The sequence below is a fragment of the Harpegnathos saltator genome, unplaced genomic scaffold, assembly GCF_003227715.2.
Source record: "Harpegnathos saltator strain DR-91 unplaced genomic scaffold, Hsal_v8.6 scaffold93, whole genome shotgun sequence".
Taxonomy (NCBI): Eukaryota; Metazoa; Arthropoda; class Insecta; order Hymenoptera; family Formicidae; genus Harpegnathos; species Harpegnathos saltator.
In genome coordinates this window covers 2367621-2380081 of record NW_020230721.1, presented here as the reverse complement: position 1 = coordinate 2380081, position 12461 = coordinate 2367621, and the positions used below count along the sequence as shown (strand labels likewise).

The 12461-nt window shown below is 51.8% G+C and overlaps 1 protein-coding gene across 1 annotated transcript; it reads left to right on the top strand.

The window, feature by feature from the left end:
* The first annotated feature begins 7532 nt into the window (after nt 1-7532).
* ato (atonal) lies at nt 7533-9950 on the top strand. Its single transcript, XM_025307716.1, has one exon. The coding sequence runs from the start codon at nt 7920-7922 to the stop codon at nt 8748-8750; it is 831 nt and encodes a 276-aa protein (XP_025163501.1). The 5' UTR covers nt 7533-7919; the 3' UTR covers nt 8751-9950.
* The last annotated feature ends 2511 nt before the right edge of the window (nt 9951-12461 follow it).

Genomic DNA, 12461 nt, shown 5'->3' with positions numbered 1-12461 from the left:
CTTAAGTTAATTACGACTACCTTCCTGCGGGCTGCCCTGAGACTGATCGTTACCATATTGCAATATATATATATATGTATATATATGTATACGCACATGTGTGCGTGTGTATATTTATTTATTTATTTATTTATTTACGGACGCATAAGGACGCGGGCGCGTTTCACGAATGTTGAGAAACGCGCAGGAGCGACTGCGCTCTGGAAGTCCACGCGGAGACCGTCCCCTCTTACAGCACCCTTTGTTTCCTCCATTGTCCTCGCCATCATCTCTGTCCCCGTCGTCGGCATTTCCTTTAATCATGCGCACTTAACGCGGCCGTTTATTCGTATGATTAGCGGGGATGGCTCTTATCGTGAGCTCGTCGCTCTCGCATGAATAATGCGCGCTGACCTCGCTCTCGTGGTCTCCTATAATCACAAACTGGCCGAAACAAATGACTTCCCCCATTCTCTCCCGGATTTCGTTCGTGATGTGGTGTACGGGAAAAAATGGCGGATGGCGCTCGTGAGGAAAACGTCGCTGGCGAAGCTTCCAGGCCCGGGCGACGAAATTCCAAGGTGCGAATACTCGAACCTCGCCGAATTGATTCTCGCGAGCTTCGGTCTTCAGAGTCGAGCTACTCGAAACTTCAAACTTGAACTCGAAGCGTCGAATTAGAGGAAACGTATGAAACGACGCCGCCTCTGCCGCGTTCGCGTTTCGGCTCCGGGAGGAGCCGAAAAGAGGAGCGGCGGCCACCGAGAAAGGACACAAGCCCTCGGAGGAGGACCCGCGGGGTCTTCCGGATACGACGGGCGATTATGGACAATAACTTCATTTCACCACGGGACTATTTCCGTGGTTTTTGGTGCGTCTGATCGCGCCGCGGCGCGGCGCGCCGCCTAGTTATTTGCGCACGCCCCCCGATATGCCATTTCGTCCAGACGTAATCGCTAATTGACCGTCGGATTTCAAGGAAAGGGACAAAGTCGCAGAGAGAGTGAGCGAGAGAGGGGGGGAAGCGGACCCACCCCCACGGTAGTGCGTTGTTACACTTCCCTCCCCCCCTTCCGCCGCAGTCGACCACCGAAAGCGTGAGCGACTAGTCAGCCGCGGCACTTATGGAGAAGCGATCTTTACGGCTTCGACGAACGCGAGGACGTCGCAAGAGACGATGATCCTTCGCTGGATTTGGAACACGCAGGACCCTCGCGATGTTTCGCGGAACTTCCTCCTCGGATCGGACACCCGGCTGGCGGCTTCGCACCCGGCCGGAGGAATGACTTCATCGCGCCTCGAGCGGCGGGAATAATTTTAATTGATTGATGGAATTAATTAATATTAAGTTAATTAACTAACGAAAAATTCCGCGGCCTTTGTTATTCTCCTCGAAGGACTCCCGAGTCCTGCTGGTCTGAAATCATGGTTGCGCAAAGTGCAGATCCTCGACTGGGGATTTTCCTCTTATCAAACTTGAGGTCTCTTGGTGCCATCGGCGATTTGACCTTGAGAGAATACAAATCATGTTTGCAATTTCACCTCATTCGGAGTCTCAAGCTCCTAGAGCCCCAGAATATCGATCGGCGCTGAATTCTCTCGCGATGAAATACATACTTTCTAAATCTCTTCAGGTGGAATGTATCCCTGAAAACGAGCGAGAGTTGGCGGTGTTTTCACCCGAAGCGAGAGAGTAAAACGCACCGCCGCGCCGCTCGAAATCGCAAGAGCGAGTGTTTCACCGGGATTCAATTTCAATCAATCAAAGCGAGGATATTCCTGCGTGACGACGAGGCGCAGCAAATTTCGCTCTCTTCGGGATTCACACACGACGATCCGAAGTTCCATACGAGCGGAACATTGCTCGAATCCTAGCGGTCACTCCTCCAGTGAAGTTTCACCGCAGGAAATTTCAACGACGCAAGCACGCAGCAGAGATTCGTTACAGACGCCGTCGAGGTTGATCAATCCTCGGGCCGAGCGTTCCGCGAGAGGTCCTCTCGTTTGGGCGCCTTCGTTACGGTGTGCGGTGGGGCCTTGTTTGAGGAGCGCTTCGCGCCAGGATAGGAGCGCACGTTATCCTTCGAAGCGAGGCAACCCAACGAGAGACGGTAGCCACGGCGGCGGCGGCTCGTAAGGACAAGATGAGGAATCTGAAAAGCGGAACCGTATAATACGGTAATTGTATTCCCGGAATCAGCGCGGCACGCACTCCCTTAACAAGCTTCCGCGGGCTCGTCCTGTCTGGCCGCGAGCACGAGAGGTCCTGGAGCGGGCTGCTCGTGACTGCGAACGACACCCTGCCGGCCATCGGCAGCGCGCCGCAGCTCGGCCAGTAATTAAAAGGGAAGACGAATGCGACGGCGACAGATTTTTATCGGGCCGATAAAAATCCGAGTAGAGTCCCACCTGGGTCCTGATTATGCGACTGTTGTCGCGTAGGCCGTCAGGATCACGCGTGGTATCGCGGTAAGCTGACAGACGAGAGGCTACAAAGAGGCGCAGATTGCGAGAGAGCCTCGCCATGAAAGAGAAATTGCGCCGAACCGAAGGAATATTTCAGTTAACCTCTGCAAACGCGAGTTTTCGTAAACGAAACGCGGCCTAACGAGAACCTCGGTAATCTGTCATTTCTTGATCCGAGCGAACTTCCACGATCCCGACTTGATCGAGTCATCCGTCAAACACATAATTTGTAAGGGACTGGTCTTGGGTAAGAACCAGTTCCACGGAAACAAAACTTGCTCGATTCGTAGTCGAGCGGATCACGGAAGTCATCTTAAAATTTTACAATCGCCCTTGGTCTACCCCTCGAGAGGGTCGAACGAGGGTGAACAAATTTAAGAGAATGCTCGACATTCATCGTGAGAATTTATTGAGAATATTCGACGTTCATCGTCCAATTCTCGGGAGATCGAGTTATCAAGTCACGTAGATCACCGCAAACGTAATTCTTAAAGGGAGATTTCACTCGGTGGGAGTTTTGTTTTAATCTTATTAAAAAAACGCAACCACTGGCATATTAATCTTATGGATATTTATTCTCCCACGTTGCTATAAACATAACATAAGAAAGCTTAGCTTGGGGTGATATTTGATGACATACTGAGAAAAAATTGTATTAAAATTAAACAAATATTTGTTTGAATACGACTGTGAATACATTTTATTTACATTAAGCAATTATTTTCTAAAATTCAAGAAAAAAGTTTACATTCACAGAACCTCTGTATTTCGTTTTAGAAATTAGTTGCTTAATTTGAATAAATGTATTCACAGTCGTATTCGAACAAGTATTTATTTAATTTTAATACAATTTTTTCTCAATGTAGCTATCGAGGGTAGGAAGCATCCATCGTCGATTGACATCGACGTCGTTTCACTCGCGATCGCTTTGCGCATCGAGCCGCCAAATGAAGCGTCGGCTTCGCCGCGACGTTTCCCTCTTCGGTACTCCGAAGAATCCCGGCAAACGCCGAAAATTAAATGCTGCGGCCGAACGAGTCGCAGAGGGCGGCGTCCGTTCTCGGAAGGCAGCAATAATGATTTTCGGTTAATTGCTCTCCCTCTCCCTTGTCGATCTAATAGAGAACATATCTATCGGCACGCGGACTTCAATGAATTATTGATGAAACGACGTAATCGCCGAGGAAAAGGCAAAGCGCACCGGCGCGGCGCGACGGACTAGACGGACGTTCCTGCGGAAAGAACGCGAGAGAGAGGGAAAGAGAGAGAGAGAGAGAGGGTGGAATAAATGGCGTTCCCTCCAGGATTCACGTCCTGGACCCGGGCCGACCCGGCTCTCCGAGGCTCCGTCCAGTCCGCGAAGGCTCACGTCTCTATCTGAGAGAATGCATATTCATCGCCCGGTCGCAGCTATAGCGAGCAGACATACAGCGGCGGCGGGGGTGGCGGCGAGGGGGCGAGGGAGGAGGTCTTCGCGGAGGGCCGGCTGGATCCCGTCATATACTCCGCGCTCTCATAAATTATCGCTAGTTGCCGGCTAACATGTTATTTGCCACCGAGCTCCCCAAATGAGTTCACTTTGTATTTAATTACTCGAATCACGCCCAGGGCGTATCCCGATGGTGAACCGTGCCTCCCCTCGCCCCCTCCCGCGCCCCGACCGTCTCCCGCGCGCGCGCGGTTTCTCTACCTTCGTTACTTGTCTCTCTTTTTCTCTCCGACCGATTGCTCGCGACGAGGGTCCGCGTGTAATCCTCGTCCCACGCTCTCTCTCTCTCTCTCTCTCTCTCTCTCTCTCTCTCTCTCTCTCTCTCTCTCTCTCTCTCTCTGTGTCTCTGAAATTTATCGTCGTCGCTCGCACGGCCAAGCGACCGTCGCGTCTCCCTCGGACTCCTCCGCTTCTACCTGACGGCCGCTTTGCGCTCTTCACGGCCGCAGAGCCGCGAGTGCGCTCTCTTTGCACCTTGGTATTTTTTTTCCTTTTTTAATTACCGTGTCGTTTTCGAGCGGACGAGGCGCTGGCGAAGCGAAAGTGTCTCGCGGCGCGGGACTCGTGCGCGCGCGCGGTCGGGCGCTTTCGTCGGTCTGCGCCCGCTGGAACAACGAGCCGCACGCGATCTCGACTTCGGTTTTCCAGCCGTTCGCCTCGCTCGCGCGCGTCGTCTCGTCCGCTCCGGTCGCGCCGCGCCGCGCCGGAGAGTTGCTGGCAAGCCGAGGAGCCCAGACCGGCGGAATGAGTGGGTTGAGCGCGCACAACTCCGACGTTACGACCAGGTAGATAGAAAGGTATAAGCATGCATGTATGTGTGTGTGCGCGTGTGTGCGTGCGCGCGTGTGTGTATAGGTGGATAGGGCAAGGGCAGGCAGGTAGGCCAGCCAGACTTGCGCTTGGCCGTCCTAATTATTGGTTCCGCCGCAATTCCATCGTGGAACGAGATGATAATAGATGAAAGCGATCAATCTTTAAATTGCGCCTGATGAACGGAGAAAAAAGTGAGAATATCGCGCGGGCTATCGGAAAAAATGGGGATGCGAGAAAAATCTCTCTCACGACACCTGGTATCGATGCGGCCCGCATCGTGAGGCGCAAAGCGTCTCTCCCTCTTTTTTTTTTCCCCATCTTCTTTTCTCCTCTCCTTTTTCTCCCGCTCGCGGCCGAATTCGTCCGTGAACGGCGCGCGATCGCGTCTCGCAGGTGTCGACGATGTCGCGCGTCTACTCCGCGACGGCGACAATCGGTGTCGCTGGCCAAATATTTGCCGATGAGCGGCTTTGTTTTCCTCTCTCTCTCTCTCTCTCTCTCTCTTCTCCCCTCGCCTCGGCCCTGTTTCTAGTTCCTCCTTCCTCTGGCGCGCCCTAATCTTTTCGCGACGGCTTTCGGGACACGCGCGCGAGCGGCGCGGGCAGGTAGCGCGCGTTTCGCACGGGCGTCCTCCTCGCCGAGGAGAGAGATACGGAAGATTTTGAAGTGGAAGATTATCGTTCCGCTACTTAGGCCGAATTTTCGGGCGGCTGTGAGGCGATCCTGAAATCCAACACGGCCGCGCTCCGAACGGGGAATGACAGAGATCGGATTGCCACGGACCACCGTCGCGGTCGCCGCAAACTTTATCCTACCTGTTTTCGCTAATTGAGCGAGTAAAGATGTAACTGGACCTTACGCCCTTAAAGTATTTGCACCCTTTCTGCGGATACTATCCTGGCTGCTATCTCGGTCGCAGCCGGGACCGATCGGAGACGTGAGTCGGTCCCTCCGCGCGTCCTGTGTCGCGCGGGATATGCATCAGGATGCATTCCGAGAGGTCTTGGGAAACTTTCGACGTAAACAACAGGGCGAACCGTCCTCTTGGAAGGATACACGTGAGGGGCGGGGAGGCAGAGAGGTGTGTTTCCGAAGGGAGATGTAAATAACGCCTACGCGATACATTAATGATGACACGCGTAATGATGACAATATCGACGCGGTAATTTAATTAAACTAAACCGATATCCGGATAAAAATATAATTAAATACAATCGACAAGGATTTGACAAGGATTTTTGCTGGCAGTGCAGTTCAAGGAAGAGTGTGAGGGCTGATTAGACTCTTTCTTAAGGAGGACTTACATGCGGGAGGCCGTTTTCAAGGCTATTTTTACAAATTTTTGTAACAGAGACAGTAAGGTCAATGAACTTGAAATTTTCACAGTGTATTCATTAATGTTCAAAGTATAAAATAAATTTTATTGAATTTTATTAAATCACAAGAACCGATCCAATTTGTAATTATAGAGATAAAAGTGCAGTCATCCGTTTGCGAGCTTTATGTTTGCCGTCGACATACGTAATTCCGAGTCTCTTACTACTCTGAAACCAAAAAAATGAGAAAGATTTTTTAAGTATACGTCATTATATCCCGTACCAAAATGAAGGCAGTGAAACCAAGTTTGGAAAAATAATGACTGTACAAAAAAATAGTATCGAAAAGGAAACGTTTTTCAATTTGTAATTATGTTTAAAAAAATGAATAAAATAAAATACCACTATGTTCGAGGTAGGGGCGGAAACTATATGTTTACCGTGTATACTGTGTAAAAATTTCGTTAGTTATTAAAATAAAAGTTATTAGGTTCAATAGTTTTGGCGTAATCGTGACGACGGTTTAAGAAAATGGTGTTTCCAGATAAACGCGTTTAAAGTTTTACGCGTTCCATATAGATAGTAACTTTCCATATAGATAATAACAAATTTATTTTATGCTTCGAACATTAATGAATACACTGTGAAGATTTCAAGTCCATTGATCCTATCGTTTCTGATAAAAAAATATTCATAAAAATAGCCTTGAAAACGAGCCGCTCCGCGTGTAATTCCCGCCTTGATGTCTCAAAGACATCTCGACACGAATAAACTCGCTGAGGAGGCAAACATCCACTTTGAATCGATCAGAATCCAACGTTCCATCTCATCTTTGTTGCTCGATCCTCCTACAGCGCCAGCCCAGGTTCCTGGAGACCAGATATCAGGCCTCTCCTCGGCAAATGACTTCCCCATCAAGTTGCCATGAAATTCAATGTGCACATGCGGCGAGCATCAGTAACGGAAGCATGGAGCTGTCACGAGCGCTGCTTCCACGATTAGGCAGGAATTTCGACGAGCCGGGCGTACGTTAAGACGATTTTCGGCTGTCGCGCCGGCTTGGCAGCACATCGGGCATCGCGCGAGAGCGAGTGCATAGCTCGACAGCAGGTAGCGAGCATTATTACGAGGAGGGAGCCTCGTCGTCGTCGTCGTCGTCGTCGTCGTCGTCGTCGTCGTCGTCGTCGTCGTCGTACGTAGCGCCTAAAGGGCCGCGTAATGGCTACGCTCGGTTCCACATGCGAGATCGTGTATGACGGAGGCGCCGGGCCACCTGTTGCGGCCGCTGCTCGCGTACCTGGCTTCGACTCGACCCGGCCGGCTCCGGGGCCCGGGCTGCCCCGCTCGGAGTGGGGAGTCGCGCTCGACGGCGATTGGTACCGCGGCACGTGCTACGCGAGGGTGCCTCGCTCCGCGAACGCATAAATCTCCCGGCGGCGTAGCACCCGGCTTCAGAATCACCCCGAGACCCGGCCCGGCTCGATCGCACGGGAGAGTCGTCCTCGTGTTTTCGCATCGTATCCGCAGCGCATCGCGCGTACACGCGTATACACACACACACACACGCACGCACGTACAGTAACCCGGACAGCGCGTTCTTCGTCGTCCGAGCGGGCGAGCGGAGGCAGGAGTTGCGAGAGCTCCGACGAGTCGAGGCAGGCGCTCCGGAGGCAGGAGGCAGTCGGTAGTAGTTGAAGTGCGGGTTCAGTGAGAGAGGAGAGCACCCCGGGGCCCGGCCGGCGAGACACCGTCGTCGCCGTCGTCTTCGTCGCGCGCGTCGTGCACGTGGAAGCCGGCGCAGCCGGGCAGCCGAGGAGGCAGGCGAGACGGTCCGTCGCGGTTGAGCTGCCGCGGGGATGGAGCTGCAGGAGATGTTCCGCTACGGCTACATGTTCCCGCCACGGGAGGACGAGCTCGCGGGCTGCGTGTACCTGGACCTGCCGAACTACCCCAAAGACAAGGCCGCCGGCTTGCCGCCCGTCAGCACGCTCGCGGTGCCGCAGTGCCTCGTCTACGACAGCAACTGCAGCGACGGCTGGCACACGCCGAGCCCGTCCGCCAGCCTGCGCTCCGTCAGCCCGGCGACGACGTTGTCGATCTCGTCGGAACCGGAGACGCTGAACGCGCCGCCGGCGACGTACCGGCTGCTGGGCTCGGTGAAGGACAAGAGGGCCGCGGGCAAGAGGAGCGTCTCCGTGGCCGCCGGCGGCCAGCGGCTGCGCGTCGACGCGTCGATGGACCTGGCCGAGGAGATGATCCACCTGGAGCCGGAGCGCGACCTCGCCGACCTCGGCGCCGACGGCGACGGCGACGTCGACAAGACGCAGTCCTGCCGCGGCAGCGTCATCAGCAGCGGCCTGTCCGACCGCACGCTGGACGGCGACAGCGAGGAGGACGCCGAGGTGAGCGACGGAGCGGACCAGCCGGAGGCGGCCAACGGCCCGCACGCCGGCCCCGACGAGCGCGACAGCCGCCGCAGGGGCAAGTACGTCAACTCCACCATCGTGAGGAAGCGGCGGCTGGCCGCCAACGCCCGCGAGAGGAGACGCATGCAGAACCTCAACAAGGCGTTCGACCGGCTGCGCACTTATCTGCCGTCCCTCGGCAACGACAGGCAGTTGTCGAAATATGAGACCCTGCAGATGGCCCAGTCCTACATCACCGCGCTCTACGATCTGCTGCAGTGAGGACTGCCCGAGGTCTGCCCGGTAAGCCCGCGAGCGACAAGACCGTCCTCCGTTGCCCCCGGGAAACCCTCCCTCTCCCCCCCGCGTCTCCGCGACGCTTTCCTCCGGGAAGTCGCAGCGACGAAATCCGGAGGTCGCGATACGGTATCCAAGGGACATCTCCCCTCCCCTTACCCCTCCTCTTCGAGGTACACGACTGCTCCAGGGAGAAACCATCACTCCCGAAGACGCTCGCGTCCCGACAGATTGATGTTTGGATTACGGATTATTGCGACCTTTCGAGCCCGTGCGTCTCGGGGCTGCCGGAACAGCGACGCCCGTTGATACTTAATGCAGAGAGTGTCGTAGCGCCGGAAGATGTGCCTTTCGCAACGAATAAGTACAAGCCGTACCTGTAGTAACTCGATCGACTCCGCAGCGAGCGTTCGGACATCTCTCGCTCGCGCCTCGTCGACGAGCAGCAGCAGGCGCGAGGCGGCTGTTAATCCGCCGTCGACCGTCTTCTCTTCCTCATGTGACCTTTTCCAATGTCATTGCTAGAGTATCACCGGCGCGGTATCACTCTTTGCGCGTTTCTCGCGTCGTGCAGATCGCGCTGGAATTACAGCGCGACGAACACTTTTGGAACGGCTCAGACAAGGCTGCGCCGAGGTCTAGCCCCGAGTTAAAAGGATCGGACAAAGGGCCTTTGAGAGGCTGTGAGAGGATTCACCCGCGAGGATATCGCGATAACAATATTCTCGGCGGCTTTTCGACTCTGGCATTCCGCAGTTGTAAATAGCGCGAGAGGCGACGAAGATGCGATCTCGTCTAGTTTAGACTTTAAGTGCGACACGTGCGTCCATGTAAATAGATCCTGTAAATAAGCGCCGTAATCTTACGTTCGTTACGTCTCGTGTTAAGGCTCTGTAAATGTTGTAACATAGCCCGCTAAGCTGGCTAGCCTACAAGCACTGTGTATCATATCGCCCGACTGTGTGTATACTATAATTTATTTTTAATACAAGACAATCATATCAGAGAGCAGCGTATTCTGCGAGACTGATGAGAAGCGCGATGTATCTGGCGAAATAAAGTTATTTTACCGTAACCACATGCATCTTCGAGTTGTCGCGATTCTTTCCGCAACATGGGAAACTCGCTCGCGGGGAGACTCACCCTCTCTCTTTCTCTCGCTGAAGATCCTCTCGGGTGCGAATTTTGCGAATTCAGCAGCGCTTTCACTCGCCGCTTTCGTATCTCGCCGTCGCCGATCTCCGTGCTTTCCGTGCTTCCACGCAGCTCCCTGAAGAAGCCCGAATTCGCGGCCGAAGGCTGCAGGAATACCCGTCGAAGAAGAGAGAGAGAGAGAGAGAGAGAGAGAGAGAGAGAGAGAGAGAGAGGAGCAGCAGCACCATCGGTGGTCCGCTCGTTATACGAAACCCGCGCGACGCGTCGGTGCCCGGTTTCATCGCAATTTGAGAACTTGCAGACTTCTTCCTCTCCGACGATGACTCTCCCTCTCTTCCTCTTCCTCCCCGTTCATCTTGCGCTCTATATATTTTCGGCGTATCTCTTTCACGCGCGGCGGACGAAATTTTTGTTCTCGTTCTCGTTGCTTCGTTATTCACCTGTAATTCTCAATAGCCGTTCCAACCAGCAGCGATGCTGCATACGGTTGACAAGATGTGCATTGCGAGACGTTGATAATTAAACTCGAATATTTCAGCGTCGTTGTCGCCATTGCCGGCCGAAGAGAGAGAGAGAGAGAGAGAGAGAGAGAGAGGAGTAGGTAAATTTTAAAACTCGATTCTCAAACTATTAATTGCGAAATTGCTGAGTTAAGATTTCGGTGAATTCGAATTTAAATAAATTTCCAGATTAGTCGGAATTTAGTTGAGACTCGAATAAATTTACACTCAAGTTTATATAAATCTGAACTCGATGAATTAAGCAAGACTCTCCGACATGCGACCCAAACACAAGGAGAAGTCAGAGCGCGAGCGGCTGCGCGAGTTGCCCGTCGCGCGAGATGCGACTGCAGAAGATAAAAGATGACTCACAATGTCAAATTCAAGAGCCGAGGATCCCGAAGAGACTCATTCCGAGGGAGAGCAAGAGGGCACTCGATAAATCGCGTTAGCGCACAAAAGGCGACATCCGCCAGCGTGTAACCTGTCCTAATTAAGCCAACTCTAGAAAACTCCCCGCGCGATAATTCCCCGCGCGTATAAAACAGCTTGGGGGATTAGATTTATGCTAATGATGATTAATGTTTATCGGCGATGAGTTACCTGGCATTCAGGCCAGGCGCTTTCTCTGTATCACCTGTCCTCTGCGTACACACAAGCTGCATATTATTTGCAGAATCACGGAACTCGAAACTCCGCAGGCCACTCCGCATCGGGGACAGGCAGCGCGCGAGGCTACGCGCGGCTTTTGCGAAATTGTTCGCTCCTGCCGAGCGCAACGAGCGGAAGACGCGGCTGTGCCGAGCCGCCGCGGAGCGCCATAAAAGCGTCCCGCGAGAAACGCGGAGAGCGACGCGGAAAATGTCAGTGCGCGGACACTCGCTCGCCGACTTTCCCCTTTATCTCATTCGCGCCCATCGTTCCCCGGCGAATCACAGCGCGGCGTAAATCCCGGCGTGGCCGGTCGCTGCGATTTTCCGGGACGTCCGCGATTGCTCGGAGCTGTCGCTCGGGATTGATTTAGGATTTGGGAAGAATATCTCCGTTTAAGGGTGCTTGTTTTTGATAATATTTTGTGACAAACTGAAAAGAATGAAAATTTTAGGTATATTTATAAACCATTTGAAGAGTAGAAAAATTTTGTTCATTAACAAATACTCGTATAAATATACGATATATATATATATATATATATATATATATATATAGTTGAAATATACTCTCCTTTTTTTTTCAAGTTGTCGTTTTTGCAGTAATATCTCGGCTCTCGATGGTTCGATCAGAGCAAATTTTAGCTAGAAATCTTGAGAAGGCTTATTATTATCCGATGAACCACTACAAAAGAAAAATCGAACAAAATCGAACAAAATGGCAGCTATTATTAGGAAAAAATTCAAATTTTCACTTCTTTTACAGTAAAAAAATTAATATCTCCAAATGAAATATTTTGACAGAGTTGTCCATGATTCACCTGAGGGCCATATGAACAAATATTATTGCTTTAAAATTTCAAATCGATACGAAGCTCAGTTTCGGAGAAATCACTGCAGAAAGATTGAATAATAAAATTTCCAGAAAAACTAAAGTTTAAGTGGACGTATATTTATTATGAGTATTATGAATATTATTATGAGTATTTGTTAATAAACAAAATTTTTCTATCCTTCATATGTTGTATAAATATATCTAAAATTTTCATTCTAGCATATTTATTCAGTTCATCACAAAATATTATCGAGAACAAACACGATTTTTCAGTAATCTGACCCTCCAGTCCCCTTAAGCCCGTGTCACACTACGGATTGAAAATCAAGGATTGCGGATTGAAGATTGAAATTTGACCAATCGGAATAAAGCAAATCAAAACCGAAGTTCATTGATTTGTCGAAATCTAATCTTCAATCCGCAATCCTTGATCTTCAATCCATAGTGTGACACGGGCTTTAAGTCGCTACCCCTTATCCCGACTGCGCCGAGAGAGCAAAGAGATGTTAATGTTTTGTTAAGCACGCAGAAAAAAGTATTCTATTTGTAAAGTGAT